The 14,733-nt window shown below is 42.5% G+C and overlaps 1 protein-coding gene across 1 annotated transcript; it reads left to right on the top strand.

The window, feature by feature from the left end:
- Nucleotides 1-486: 486 nt before the first annotated feature.
- On the top strand, nt 487-14,418 carry LOC308324620 (epithelial membrane protein 1). The gene is made up of 5 exons (XM_080776775.1): nt 487-620; nt 4,710-4,797; nt 9,145-9,253; nt 11,815-11,955; nt 12,763-14,418. The coding sequence occupies exons 2-5, from the start codon at nt 4,720-4,722 to the stop codon at nt 12,921-12,923; spliced, it is 489 nt and encodes a 162-aa protein (XP_080632901.1). The 5' UTR covers nt 487-620; nt 4,710-4,719; the 3' UTR covers nt 12,924-14,418.
- The last annotated feature ends 315 nt before the right edge of the window (nt 14,419-14,733 follow it).

The following is a 14,733-nucleotide window of genomic DNA, read 5'->3' as shown; positions in this document are numbered from 1 at the left end:
GGGTGTAGAATTATTGTCAGTGTCCAGTCACTGTAGTGTTATGGGAGTCCCCCCCCCTTCCCTCCCTCCCCCCGCCACCCGTTCCAGAACATCAGTGAGTCAGAGGCCGACCGCGTCGTCTGCTTCTTGCCAGAAGAGTCACATCGAGCTCAGTGACAAAGACCGGAGCGATGAACATCTGTCGCCATGCCCACAAGAAGTTGTGAAACTGTAAATAAACAGTGGTGGGTGTGTAGATGGAGGGAAGGAGGGAGGGAGGGAGGGACGGAGAGAGAGAGAGAGAGAGAGAGAGAGAGAGAGAGAGAGAGAGAGAGAGAGAGAGAGAGAGAGAGAGAGAGAGAGAGAGAGAGAGAGAGAGAGAGAGAGAGAGAGAGAGAGAGAGAGAGAGAGAGAGAGAGAGAGAGAGAGAGGGAGAGGCGTGTTTCTGTGAGTGAGGATTGTCTGGGGTGTGGACTTTTTTTTTTTTTAAAGGAAAAAAAAGGGCAGGGCAAAAGTGGGCAGAATTAAGGGTTTAGACGTGAGTGTTTGTGCGTTTAGTCTGAAGTTTGTATTGAAGAGAGAGCAGGAGGTACTTGTTTGTTGTTCCAGGGACAGTCAAGTCAGCTCAGACACCAGCAAAAGTAAGTTATGAGTATTTGTTTTTGATCCTTATTCAGTTGACTTTCTAAATAGTTCTTCTTATTGTTTATCTTTATTCTCACAAGGCACGATAAGATCCTCGATCTGTGTTCCTTTTATCCATAATGTAACTGAGAGAGTATACAATTACTGTAACTGAATTGACATTCTAAAAATGCACAGTAAAACTCTCAAGACCTTTCGGTGCAGGAAGAACATTCCTTCACGATGGAAAAAATAAATAAACAAAATGAAGAGTATAAAGAAGAAGAGGACGTTTTGACTCATAGGAATAACTTTTAAGTAGGTGCTCAGACCGCTCACTGTAGGGTGTCTGTGTGTGTGTGCATCTGCCAAAACCCTCGTGTTGATTCGATTTGACGGTTTCCATTTTTACACCCTTGACTCAAATGAACACGGGATTTCATTACATTTCATTGTGCAGTAAAGCTTTTTTTTAGCCTCGATAAAGCAGTTATTTTCGGCAATAAGAGACACCGTTGTGTGTGTGAGTATAGGCTATGAATTAAAACTACTAGTATACTTGCCACTGGTGTGGTCGCTGGAGATGGTTTCATGGATGTACAATAATTAATTTGGTGCCAGTGTTGAAATTTGGCAGAAATTTTAGATTTGCTGCCAGATTCAGTCTTGAATAGTTTTCATTTAGTTTTAGTCTCATTTTAGTCACCTGGGATGTTTTAGTGTTATAGTCTATAGTTTTGGTCGACTAAATCTACAGTTGATCTAGTCGACTGAAATGTATTTTGGCGGGCCATGATGCCGCCGTAATGGCTGATTTTACTCCTGCTGAAACTAGCCGATCTACAAGCTCACAACGCGTCTTTGTGAGCTTGTTGATCTGCTATTTTCAGCATGCCACCAAGTGTAAAATGACTTATACTGTGACTAAATTTGACTGAGGGACTGCCATTGGATTTTTTTTAATTTTCGTCTTTTCATGTCATATGAAAGCAGGGAATCATAGCTTCAAATTGACATTGGTTGTTCAGTTTGGCCCACCAGTTTTGGAGATATGGCTTATAGAGTAATGTCTAAGAGGCTTATAGAGTAATGTCTTGCAGAAAACAGCGAGTTGAGAAAACAGGCTTGAAAGGTTCATTTCTGTGGTCTCTAACATTACACCTATAGCTACATGTTTAAGCATTTATTTCATATTTACATTTGAATTTACGATTTCAGCTCTGACACTTATTTCAGAGTCAGAGATGCTCTAGTATGTGAAGAGTCTGTGCTATAAACTCATTTTGGGAAAAAACAAATTAAAAAAAGTTTTTCTCCTCTGGTTGAAAAGCTGGAATTTGTGCGATGGCAGTCTCTCAGTCAAATCTGGTCACATATATATATACTCCAGAAACCATATGTGTTCTGTTCTGCGTGATGGAGTCGTGCCAGATCCATCCGGACCAGAACTATAGTTGTGCGGCCGGACACGCCTTTTGTTTTTTGGTGGAAGGACATGGAATTTTGAAAAGAGATCAGGCTTTGATCAAAGTAATGATATTTTGATTAAAGTGTTGTCCCGGACTGACTGACTGACTGAGGCAGCAGCAGCAGCAGCAGCAGGGCCCGAGCTGATTGGCCCCGGGGCCTGTTCCAATGTTGTTGACGTCGGAACAACAAGAGACTTCAGTGAACTCAAACGTTCAACATAACTGTATATCGTAGGTCTCTACTCTCTGGCCCGGAAATTATACAAGACATCTTCTGTCTAAAGAAATATTTACAGAAGCCCAGAGTGGGGTGATTATAGTTGTTAGGTAGCTAGCTATAACGCCCGGGGTGTGTGTGTGTGTGTGTGTGTGTGTGTGTGTGTGTGTGCGTGTGTGTGTGTGTGTTGCCACATTCCAATCCAGATGTGCTTCCTCTTCAGTTCACGCCTACAGTACAACCTCTCTACTACTGGACACAATGACGTAATAATACATACTGTACACTATAAACGAAAAAGAAAAGAAATATGATATAAGAAAAAAGTTCAAAAGGCAAACATGCACCGATCTGGGCAGAACTATAACTGACTGACCGAATTCAAATTGTTGTAATAGTCCTATATAATTGAGGATTATCACATACACTACACACACGTCTGCATGCGTAAGTGTGTGTGCGTGTGCGTGTGTGTGTGTGTGTGTCCATTAGCATAATGTGCACGTGTGCCTATTGCAAAGAGGAATGAATGGGGGGGCGTTCCAGAGCCACCAGGCAGTGGAGAAGCAGGTAGAATGAATGAATACTCACGCCGGTGCGTGCCTGTTTTTCCTCCCGGAATTGTCACCAGTTGACCCTATAAAAAATGTAGTAGTATTTAGTATACCGGTATGTAAGGTTTTGCCCACTCAAATGGTACCTCGTCAGATAATCCCCACATATCCTATACAACAACTTCTGTGAACAGACTTCACTGTAGTAGCTTTTCATAAATTATATTTGTATACTTTAGGCTGTTCTGCTGTCATGAAAGTTTATAGTTTAGAGAAATTCAACGTCCAGCCGTCTGCTGACCAGGCAGTGGAGAAGCAGGTAGAATGATAGAGCACCGAAGTCTGATGTCACTTTCAGTACACAGGTTCATGTATTTTTTTAGTTGCATTGAAATCCCCATAGGGGGTATTTTAGATCGCTTCATATAAGAACTGCGTTTGAAAAATAAACCGATCATCTCTGCCTTTCTGTCAGGGGGGTAGTGGCTGTGTGTCGTTAATGATGTCCATTCATATTTGATACAGCCAGTTTCTGGAGAAAATGGAATTAATGTGGCCGCAAAAGCCTTGAAACTACATATTATGAAGGCAATGTCGCTGCTAATATACGTCACGCCCAGCTGTCAACACATTGCGTTCCTGAGATTCCTCTTTGACGTAAGCTCAGCTGGTGGTGACTCAACTCGTACTAACCACGAAACATTAAATATCAATAAAAAAATAAAACGTAATTAACATTCAGTTTATGTTGTGCGACGGGCAGATGCAGTCACCCCGCCTACCCGGAAATGTAGTCTCTGGGTTGTTTGACTCGTTTTATAACGCTTATTTTGTTACTCTTTGGGTATATTTGTACATTTCCACCTTCAGTCGATGCTTCATATCCATATGAGTGAAGAGGCCGGGATGGTGATCGGTTTATTTTTCAAACACAGTTCTTATATGAGGCGATCTAAAATCCCCCATATGGAGATTACAATGCAAATAAAAAGCACATGAACCTGGGGACTGACGCCCTCTACCGACAGTGACGTCAGGATGGGGTGTGTTCCAGCCACCAGGCAGTGAGTGGAGAAGCAGGTATTCTCTCTACAGTTATTTTAAGGAGTGGCATGTTTGGTAGGAAGGCCCCAGACAAGCCCCAACTCATCCGTCCACAGACTACAGCATCCCACTTCCATCGCTTTTCTCCCACCCCTGGGTGGTTGAGTCTTATCTTATATGTTTATCAATTAATTGTCCTTAAGGGACATATTGTCTCCCTCAAGATCTTTTACCTTTTTTGATGCAATATCTATACGTAATTGTCTTGTCTTGCCTTGCCTTGCCTTTTGTTTGAAGTCTTTTCTGTGTTTCTGTGGGAGCCTGTTGGCAGTTCGTTTATAGTTACAAACTCGAGAGTAATTAGGAGTTGAGAGGCCACACCCTGAGTGGGTGCCAGATACTGGCCCTTGTTCTGTGTGTGTGTGTGTGTGTGTGTGTGTGTGTGTGTGTGTGTGAGACTTGAGACCAGGCACAAACTTGACTGGAGCCCTTGTTACTTGTCATATAGCCTCGACTGTGACAAACCTGTGTGCGCGTCTGCCTGCCTGCCTGTGTGTGTGTGTGTGTGTGTGTGTGTGTGTGTGTGTCTCTGTCTGTCACGTCAAGGTTTCTTCATGGTTACAAAAGGTACAAAAGTGTAACCATGTGGTTCCTCAGACATGTGGGGTCCCTGCATGGAACAACATACTTTCAGATTGGGGGCTGGTTTTTCATAAAACTCTGTTGATTATTATTGATTTTTTTAATCAGCCTCAAGTCTAAATGGGCTAACACTCCCTCTAATTATCTCCCTTTGCCCTCTCTCTCTCCTTCTGTCCACAGCACAGCAGCCATGTTGATTCTTCTAGCAGCCATATTTGTCCTTCACATCATAGGCATCATTCTCCTCCTAGTCGCCACCATCGATAATGTAAGTAAAGCAGCACAACATGCACGCCTGCAAACCCCTCGCGTTGTCTCTGCACACCCCCTCGCGTTGTCTCTGCACACCCCCTCGCGTTGTCTCTGCACACCCCCTCGCGTTGTCTCTGCACACCTGCAAACCCCTCGCGTTGTCTCTGCACACCTACAAACCCCTCGCGTTGTCTCTGCACACCTACAAAACCCTCGCGTTGTCTCTGCACACCGGCAACCCCCCTCGCGTTGTCTCTGCACACCTGCAAACCCCTCGCGTTGTCTCTGCACACCTGCAACCCCCTCGCGTTGTCTCTGCACACCTGCAACCCCCTCGCGTTGTCTCTGCACACCTGCAAACCCCTCGCGTTGTCTCTGCACACCTGCAACCCCCTCGCGTTGTCTCTGCACACCTGCAACCCCCTCGCGTTGTCTCTGCACACCTGCAACCCCCTCGCGTTGTCTCTGCACACCTGCAACCCCCTCGCGTTGTCTCTGCACACCTGCAACCCCCTCGCGTTGTCTCTGCACACCTGCAAACCCCTCGCGTTGTCTCTGCACACCTGCAACCCCCTCGCGTTGTCTCTGCACACCTGCAAACCCCTCGCGTTGTCTCTGCACACCTGCAACCCCCTCGCGTTGTCTCTGCACACCTGCAAACCCCCTCGCGTTGTCTCTGCACACCTGCAACCCCCTCGCGTTGTCTCTGCACACCTGCAAACCCCTCGCGTTGTCTCTGCACACCTGCAACCCCCTCGCGTTGTCTCTGCACACCTGCAACCCCCTCGCGTTGTCTCTGCACACCTGCAAACCCCTCGCGTTGTCTCTGCACACCTGCAACCCCCTCGCGTTGTCTCTGCACACCTGCAAACCCCTCGCGTTGTCTCTGCACACCTGCAACCCCCTCGCGTTGTCTCTGCACACCTGCAACCCCCTCGCGTTGTCTCTGCACACCTGCAAACCCCTCGCGTTGTCTCTGCGTATACATGCACACCTGCAAACCCCTCGCGTTGTCTCTGCGTATACATGCACACCTGCAACCCCCTCGCGTTGTCTCTGCGTATATACATGCACACCTGCAAACCCCTCGCGTTGTCTCTGCGTATACATGCACACCTGCAAACCCCTCGCGTTGTCTCTGCGTATACATGCACACCTGCAAACCCCTCGCGTTGTCTCTGCATATACATGCACACCTGCAAACCCCTCGCGTTGTCTCTGCGTATACATGCACACCTGCAAACCCCTCGCGTTGTCTCTGCATATACATGCACACCTGCAAACCCCTCGCGTTGTCTCTGCGTATACATGCACACCTGCAAACCCCTCGCGTTGTCTCTGCGTATACATGCACACCTGCAAACCCCTCGCGTTGTTTCTGCACACCTGCAAACAACCTCGCGTTGTCTCTGCGTATAGATGTGAATATATATTCACATGAATATAATATATATATATATGTAAATGTACAGTATATGCATTCAGGAGGCACTACTCTATAGTGAATATATATATATATGTGTAAATGTACAGTATATGCATTCAGGAGGCACTACTCTATAGTGAATATATATATATATATATGTGTGAATGTACAGTATATGCATTCAGGAGGCACTACTCTATAGTGAATATATATATATATGTGTAAATGTACAGTATATGCATTCAGGAGGCACTACTCTATAGTGAATATATATATATATATATGTGTGAATGTACAGTATATGCATTCAGGAGGCACTACTCTATAGTGAATATATATATATATATATGTGTGAATGTACAGTATATGCATTCAGGAGGCACTACTCTATAGTGAATATATATATATATATATGTGTGAATGTACAGTATATGCATTCAGGAGGCACTACTCTATAGTGAATATATATATATATATATGTGTGAATGTACAGTATATGCATTCAGGAGGCACTACTCTATAGTGGAGAGCAGTGGTGGAAAAAGTACTCAATTGTTTAACTCAAGTAGAAGTACCAATACTGCAATTTAGAACTACTTCATTACAAGTAAAAGTACGGAATTGAAAATGTACTTGAGTAAAAGTACAAAAGTATAACAGCATCAAAATTAAAACATCAAAATGTACTTAAAGTACTAAAAGTACTCATTGTGCAGAATGTGCCATTTCACAAGTTCAAAATGTGTATAAAATCTATTGAAAATAGCAGATCTACAATAACACAATGCGTCGCAATGCGCGACACATGCTGCTCTGCCTTTCATCGTGCAGCTAAAGGCCTGCAGCCCTAATCTCTAGTAAAACGTCCGTCATCGGGAACACATTGCATGACATCGGTGTCATACTTCTGTGGCGGGTAGTATATTTATTAACACACACACAGTATCGACTGGGGTGTCATCACTCCTTGTGTTGTTTATTTACCGTATACGCGCCCTGCATCTACTGTAAATGTGATGTGTGGGACGAAGCTGTCAGGCAGCCGGCCTGCATCTACTGTAAATGCATACCAAGGGTGGAAAATAAGTTTACTTTGAGTCATTTCCAATACTTTTACTCTCTACTCTATATAATAACTACATCTCAGATTCAGATATTGTATACTTTTACACCACTACTATTTGTTTGAAAACTTTAGTCACTAGTAACTTTTTTTTTAGATTTAAACATATACCACTCAAAAGTTTCAAACATTTTGGATATTTGAAAATTGTCGATCTTTTCAAATAATATCGACAAAAGATTTTCGTTTTTGTTTTTAGACGTTTTACATTTTTGAAATGAGACATTCTGCATACTAGCGAGTACTTTCTACTTTTGGTACTTGAAGTACATTTTGATGCCGATATACTTTTGCACTTTCACTCAAGTATACATTTAGAATTCTGGACGGAGTATTTCTACATTGATACTTTTACCTAACCCATTCTGACCGGGAACCCGTTTTGGTGTTAGCATCATGTTATGCTTTAGCTATTGAAAAATAGCAGATCTACAAGCTCATAGCGCGCCACCGAGTGGCGCGCTACGAGCTTGTAGGTCTGCTATTTTTGAAAAATCGAAGAGCGACTGACATTTTTAGAATCTGATCTCAGGTCAGAATGGGTTAATCAGACCAGTGTGTGTCCAGTGGAAACCTCGTATGAATCTGATCTCAGGTCAGAATGGGCTAAATAACAAAAAAACGTGCGTGCATGCGTGCGTGTCGCAAGTTCAGTGTCACATACCTGAGCGTTGAGAGCGCCGCCCGTGTGGAATGTGTTTGCGGAATCCCTGTTCGGCGCAGATGTGCATTCCATCCGTTGACTGTTGTCCCCTTCATTCTGCCCTGGAGCGCACGCACACACACACACACTCATGTACAAACACGCACACACACACACACACACACACACACACACACACACACACACACACACCCATGTCAGAACATGGTGCGCTGAGGACAAACCCCAACAACACAGACCCTTGTTCTCGGAAAGCTCACTAATTAGACTTTCCACCCTCCTCCTCCTCCTTCTCCTCTTTTGGGCAATTCACTTATTCACTTCTTTTCTTTGGTCAGTCATATTTACGCAATCTGCTGCTCCGCGTGAATAAAGACCTCTTTCTCATTTCCAAAAGAGAGGCTATAAATTAACGAGCTTCACACTATGAGGCTGTTCCTTTGAGGAAGCCTGTTTTTGCAACGAAACCCGTACATTTAATGAACCACTTGAACCATACACATACAGTTACATGTCAAACAGTGACACTAGGGTGCCATGTCATTATTCCGACCTCCCTCAAGGTTCAAGGTTGTTTATTAGTGTCCCCGAAGGGCAAAAGGTTTTACAGCATGTCATAAGGCTTGAAAGTTGAAACACATATAAATACATCAGTCAGACCAAAGTTATTGCTGGTGTGGATTATCGTGAGATTACGGGTACCAGCCAAACAGAATCACGTATTGGGGACTAACCGTTTTAGAATGTTTGTTTTGTAGTAGTAACCAAAGATCTACAAAGTAATTAGTAGCTAGTAACAATTAGTAAAGTTTTCAAATAACCCATTCTGAACGGGAACCCATTTTGGTGTCAGCATCATGTTATGCTTTAGCTATTGAAAAATAGCAGATCTACAAGCTCATAGCGCGCCACCGAGTGGCGCGCTACGAGCTTGTAGGTCTGCTATTTTTGAAAAATCGAAGAACGACTGACATTTTTAGAATCTGATCTCAGGTCAGAATGGGTTCATCAGACCAGTGTGTGTCCAGTGGAAATCTCGTATGAATCTGATCTCAGGTCAGAATGGGTTAAGTAAAGTTACTTTCCACCACTGCCATCAATCATATTCATAACGATGATGTGGCTCACCTGTGCCTCATTCCCTGTTCAGGCTTGGTGGGTAACGACCACGGCTGGAATAGAAATATCCACTGATGTGTGGGCCCGCTGGGTGGGCGGGAACTACACCGACCTCCCCAACATCCCCAGCTATCCCCAAGGTAACACACACACACACACACACACACACACACACACACCCCAGAGTTAGTGACGCTGAACCCCTAATTGCTCCCGATGTGCAGGTTGGTGCCTTGCGTGGTTTCCTCTGCCGTCAGTGTGTGTGAATGGGTGAATAAATGTAATGCACAATCTACAAGTGCTTTGGACAAAAGCGCTACATAAATGTACCGGAAATAGTTTGGCTTCCAAAGAATATTTCTATTCTTCATACAGCAAATAGTTCACTTAATTATCTGCATGCAGTTATAGGACTCTGAAGACATTTTATATTTTTATTTATATAATGTCTTTGTGGTATTTCCCCCCCTTTACGGGTATAACAATGCTCATGTTCAACCTGTCGTCAAAGTGGCCTGTTTGAGTCTATAGAGCGTCGCAGTCCCGCCCCCTACCAGGGCCCAGGAAATGATTCTCCGTTCATTTTCCTCATAGACTTTTCAAATAGTATTTATTTAAAGACCTTTTAAGCGTCGTACAAAGCCAACTCTTGTCCTGACAAATCATGACAACAAAAACACAATTTTTTGGGCCAAAAAAAGAATTAGAAAGAAGAAAAAAAACGGCAGGTTACAACACTTTTTTGTTGTTGTTTTTCTTCTTTGTAATTATTTGCTTGGTCCAAAATATTGTGTATTTGTCATGATTTGTCACGACTGGAGTTGGCTTTGTCCGCGGCGTATAACCTATAACTTTTTTGAAATGTCTATGAGGAAAAAGGCATTTGGTGTCATTTCCTGGAACGCTCTATAGATTGAAGCACTGAGAAAACTGTTGCGTCTTTCTTCGTCCTTTTTTTCCCAAACTTGACTACGGCAGCGGTGGTCTCAAAAACATAAGGGAGACTTTGACAGGAAAAGACTCGCTCACCGTATAGAAAAAGAAGTAAAACTCCTTAGACTGAGACTTAGTAAAATATATTTTCTTTTATTTTATCATGCTCTTATGGTGCTCTCACGTGCTCATGGTGCATTTAAAAAGCAAACGTTCCGGTCCTATAAGACCTCCGTCAGTGCTCTATAGATTAGAATAGATTAACCCATTCTGAACGGGAACCCGTTTTGGTGTTAGCGTCATGTTATACTTTAGCTATTGAAAAATAGCAGACCTACAAGCTCATAGCGCGCCACCGAGTGGCGCGCTACGAGCTTGTAGGTCTGCTATTTTTGAAAAATCGAAGAACGACGGACATTTTTAGAATCTGATCTCTGGTCAGAATGGGTTCATCAGACCAGTGTGTGACCAGTGTGGAAACCTCGTATGAATCTGATCTCAGGTCAGAATGGGTTAAGGAGCTGTATATTCATCCTCAGTCAAGGCTGGGGGAGGAAGCAGGGAGAGGATAGGGTGTCTGGGTGTGGCAGCTAGCAGCTTTTGGGCCTCATGTCTATATGCATTATACGAGTACACACACAGCCTCGAGTGGAATTATAATGAAGCATGCAGAACACACAATATTAGCCTCGTTAACCCATTCTGACCTGAGATCAGATTCATACCAGGTTTCCACTGGACACACACTGGTCTGATGAACCCATTCTGACCTGAGATCAGATTCTAAAAATGTCAGTCGTTCTTCGATTTTTCAAAAATAGCAGACCTACAAGCTCGTAGCGCGCCACTCGGTGGCGCGCTATGAGCTTGTAGATCTGCTATTTTTCAATAGCTAAAGCATAACATGATGCTAACACCAAAATGGGTTCCCGTTCAGAATGGGTTAACTTATTTTACATAGATAGTGATATATGCATGTGTGTTATTACAGTAACCCCTCCTCCTCTCCTGTCACGTTGCGTGTCTACATTTCAATCAGCATTTCGTCCAACAAAACCAGTCTGGCGTTTCACAATTCTAAATATGCACATGAGCGTACATGCGTGAACATTGTTTGTATAAGTAACAAACACCTGTGACAACATAGCTTCCATACGAGTTTGTCTGACAAGATTCTTGAAGGGGCCCATTCTTAGAGGTGTCAACGCAATCAATGTCATCCACTGTTTGCTAGGTGTGCCTGTGTGTGTGTGTGTGTGTGTGTGTGTGTGTGTGTGTGTACTCACTATATAGTGCAGGCATTTTGTGGCAAAATAAAAAGGGCTTAACCAAAAACAAATTGAAACAGAAACACTCATAAATATGTAATTAACCACATGTCAAAAGTCCTAAGAAATCCCAGTGCTGGAACATATTGAAACATGCTAAAGGTGATGGTACCATTAACAACTTAAATGTATATTCAAAATGTCATTCTGCTTTAGCATGTGACGTTTCAAACTACGGGGTTGTCATGATTCTGAATCCATTGCAAGCATTTGTTTTGCATGAGAAAACACTCTAAAAAATGGCCATAGCCACTTGGCCCAAATGTGATGATGTCAACACATTTCTGGTGACGGCATGTTGTTATACTAAAAACATGAAACAAAAACCTGTTGCAATTTGTTCAGGGGAAATTTCTCAAAATGCCTGAACTAAATACTCACTCAGCTTGTTGGCCATCTCTCACTTCATCCTCTGTCTGTCTCTTTGGCGCCACCTGCAGATTACCTCCAGGCAGTGCAGGCCAGTTCGGTGCTAGCCTGCATATTCTCCATCCTGGGTCTGTTTGTGTTTGTGGCTCAGCTCTTCACTCTGGAGAAAGGAAAGAGGTTCACCCTCTCAGGAATCTTCCAGATCCTTGCATGTGAGTGTTCAACGCTTAAGTGTTGTTTTTTGGCAAAGTGTGTTTAGTTTTAGTCATTTAGTCTTTTGAATAGTTTTCACTTAGTTTTAGTCACATTTTTAGTCGCCTGGAATGTTTTAGTGAGTTTAAATCTACAGTCTACAGTTGATTTAGTCGACTAAAATATATGTTGGCGGGCCTTGATGCTGTCTTTTACGCTTGCTGAAAATAGTCGATCTACAAGCCCACAACGCGTCGCAGCGTGACGCGTTGTGGGCTTGTAGATCGGCTATTTTCAGCATGCAACCAATTGTAAAGTGACTTCTACTGGATCTCTTTTCCACTATAGTCCCTTCCTAACATTTTAGTCTAGTTTTTATTTGTTGACGAAATTGTCAATATATTTAGTCTCAGTTTTAGTCACCATAGCTTAGTTTTCATTTAGTTTCCATTGAGTTTTTCGTCAGTGAAAAAAAAGGTAGTCGACGAAGATTTTTCGTCTTGGTTTTTTTGTCAATTCAATTCAATTCAAACTTTATTGAAGTGGTTAATGTATCAAAATTAAAATCTACTAACTAAAAAAAACTAAAAAATTCAAATAATAGTGAAGTAAAAGTACAAATTCTGGCTCTGAGATGTATAGTGGAGTAGAAGTAAAAGTACTGGAAATTGGAAATACTCTAGTAAAGTACAAATACCTCAAAATAGTACAGTTCTTAAGTAAAAGTACTTTCCACCACTGTGTAGTATTTTGATACTTTTACTTACAAACGTTGTCACGTTGAGTACCACTGATATCTCTCTCTCTCTCTCTCTCTCCCCCTCCAGGCCTATGCATTATGATCGCAGCGTCCATCTACACAGACCGCTTCCACCTCTCAGAGAGCGGCTCGTACGGCCACTGTTACATCCTCGCCTGGATCTCCTTCGCCATCACCTTCATATCTTCAATCGTCTATTTTGTCCTACGCAAGAAAACGGCAAACTAGTAGTACCCCCCCAAATCATCAACCCCATCCTCTCACTCTCACACACGCACGGTCTCACACACGCACGGTCTCACACACACACACACACACACACACACACACACACACACACACACACACAAGCTCCAAATCCTCCAAGACACCACATGCCTGAAAAGAAGAAATGTGTTTCAAAAGTTACAAAAATGGGTCACAAAAAAAAAAGCGCCTGACTCTAGAAATACATGTTTTAGATATAAGTTTAAGAAATATATATTTGATTGTTTTATTTTGTATATTTTGAAACATATGAAATATTTTCAATGAACGTACGGAACAAGCTGTGGTATCGTTTCTGCCTGTACAGTACAGTAGCCTAAATATGTGTGCCAATATCTGAATGTTTTAAAATGTTTTTTATATATATATATATTTTGCTGTGAGTGCGGGGAAAGGAATCTTCTGTCAGGTGACTGAACAAAAAACCAGGTCCTAAAAGATGTCGAGGTGGAAGTCCAGCTACAAAAATATGGAATGTTTAGCCATCATCTCAAATACACAGAGCATTTGGTTGCGTCTGCCTGGAATTGGATGAGAGTTATATAATTGTTTCCACACTTGTTATTCAGTCGCAGGCCAAGCCCAATTGATTATAGAGGTGCCAAGATTGCCTCGATGACGATCTATTGCTGTTTCTGGCTTTAAGTCAGACACGTCTTTAACAACATAGGCCGTGGCCCGTTGTTTGTTTTGTTCATTTTTCTGTAAGTACTTTCATTTAGGAATTAGGGTTGGGTATTAAACAAGGGGAGAGTTAGTTTTTTTTTTTCATTTTATTGTCATTATTATTATTATTCGTCCTTGAGTTTTATTTTATATACCAACTGCTGACATTACTTGTCGTAATGTGTTAAGCGCAGTACACAGTCCATTTAAAAAAAAAACAATGTTATGTTTGATGTTTAAACAGTCTTACATTAGCCTTCTTGTACAGCATCTTACCTCTTCATAGATCTGTGTGTAATATAAAGATTACCTAACATGAAACAATAATAACAGACTTTGGTTTCGAATTCATTGGGTTTACGTAAGAACCGTTACCAGTGGCGTGCACAGATAGACACTAGGGAGAGCACCCCCTGCCCCTTTCCCTCTGGACAAATGTGCCCTTTTGAAAAAAAAAATATATATTTTTTTCTTTTACAGTGTACACTGTACAGTAGAGTACAGTCAAACTCACACTATTAAGGCAACCGGCCGGTTCCACACACTGCACTGCCTGCACAAGGTGCCCTTTTTTCACTTGACACCTGCCCCTCTAAATGTCTGTATGTGCACGCCACTGCCTGCTACGTTATACTACAATAGCAGCTCACTTCTCTGCTCTGAAAGCTCTGAAAACTGCATTATCAGAGATAGATTTATCCTGCATTGGAGAAAAGATGGTGACAATAAAGTGGAAACATCATTTTAACTTAATAACCCTTGTTAAAGATGAAGTGCCCTGATTTTTGTATTTTTCCATTGTGTTTATGAGGTGACAGTACTTCATTAGACCCCTTGGTGTGGTTGTTGTTTGCAATGATGTCTTCCCTTTGTATTTAGGGTTTATTCCTGGAGGCTGAAACATTGACACTTGACAGTACACACACAGGACACATCACAAGTGTGTCTTAGGTGTGAGTGAGGCCTTAATGTCCACATAAAGACGTCATTTTAACAAATACTGTACACTTTGTTTTTTGAAAAAGAAAATCTTCCTCCTCATAATTATAATAAGTAACAATACCTGATGATCATGTCTTAGGATGGGGGGATCACGGCACTCCAT

This window comes from Protomyctophum bolini (assembly GCF_963924005.1).
Source record: "Protomyctophum bolini genome assembly, chromosome: 11".
NCBI lineage: Eukaryota > Metazoa > Chordata > Actinopteri > Myctophiformes > Myctophidae > Protomyctophum > Protomyctophum bolini.
Note: the sequence above shows the minus strand (reverse complement) of the source record. Positions and strands in the feature narration are given on the sequence as shown.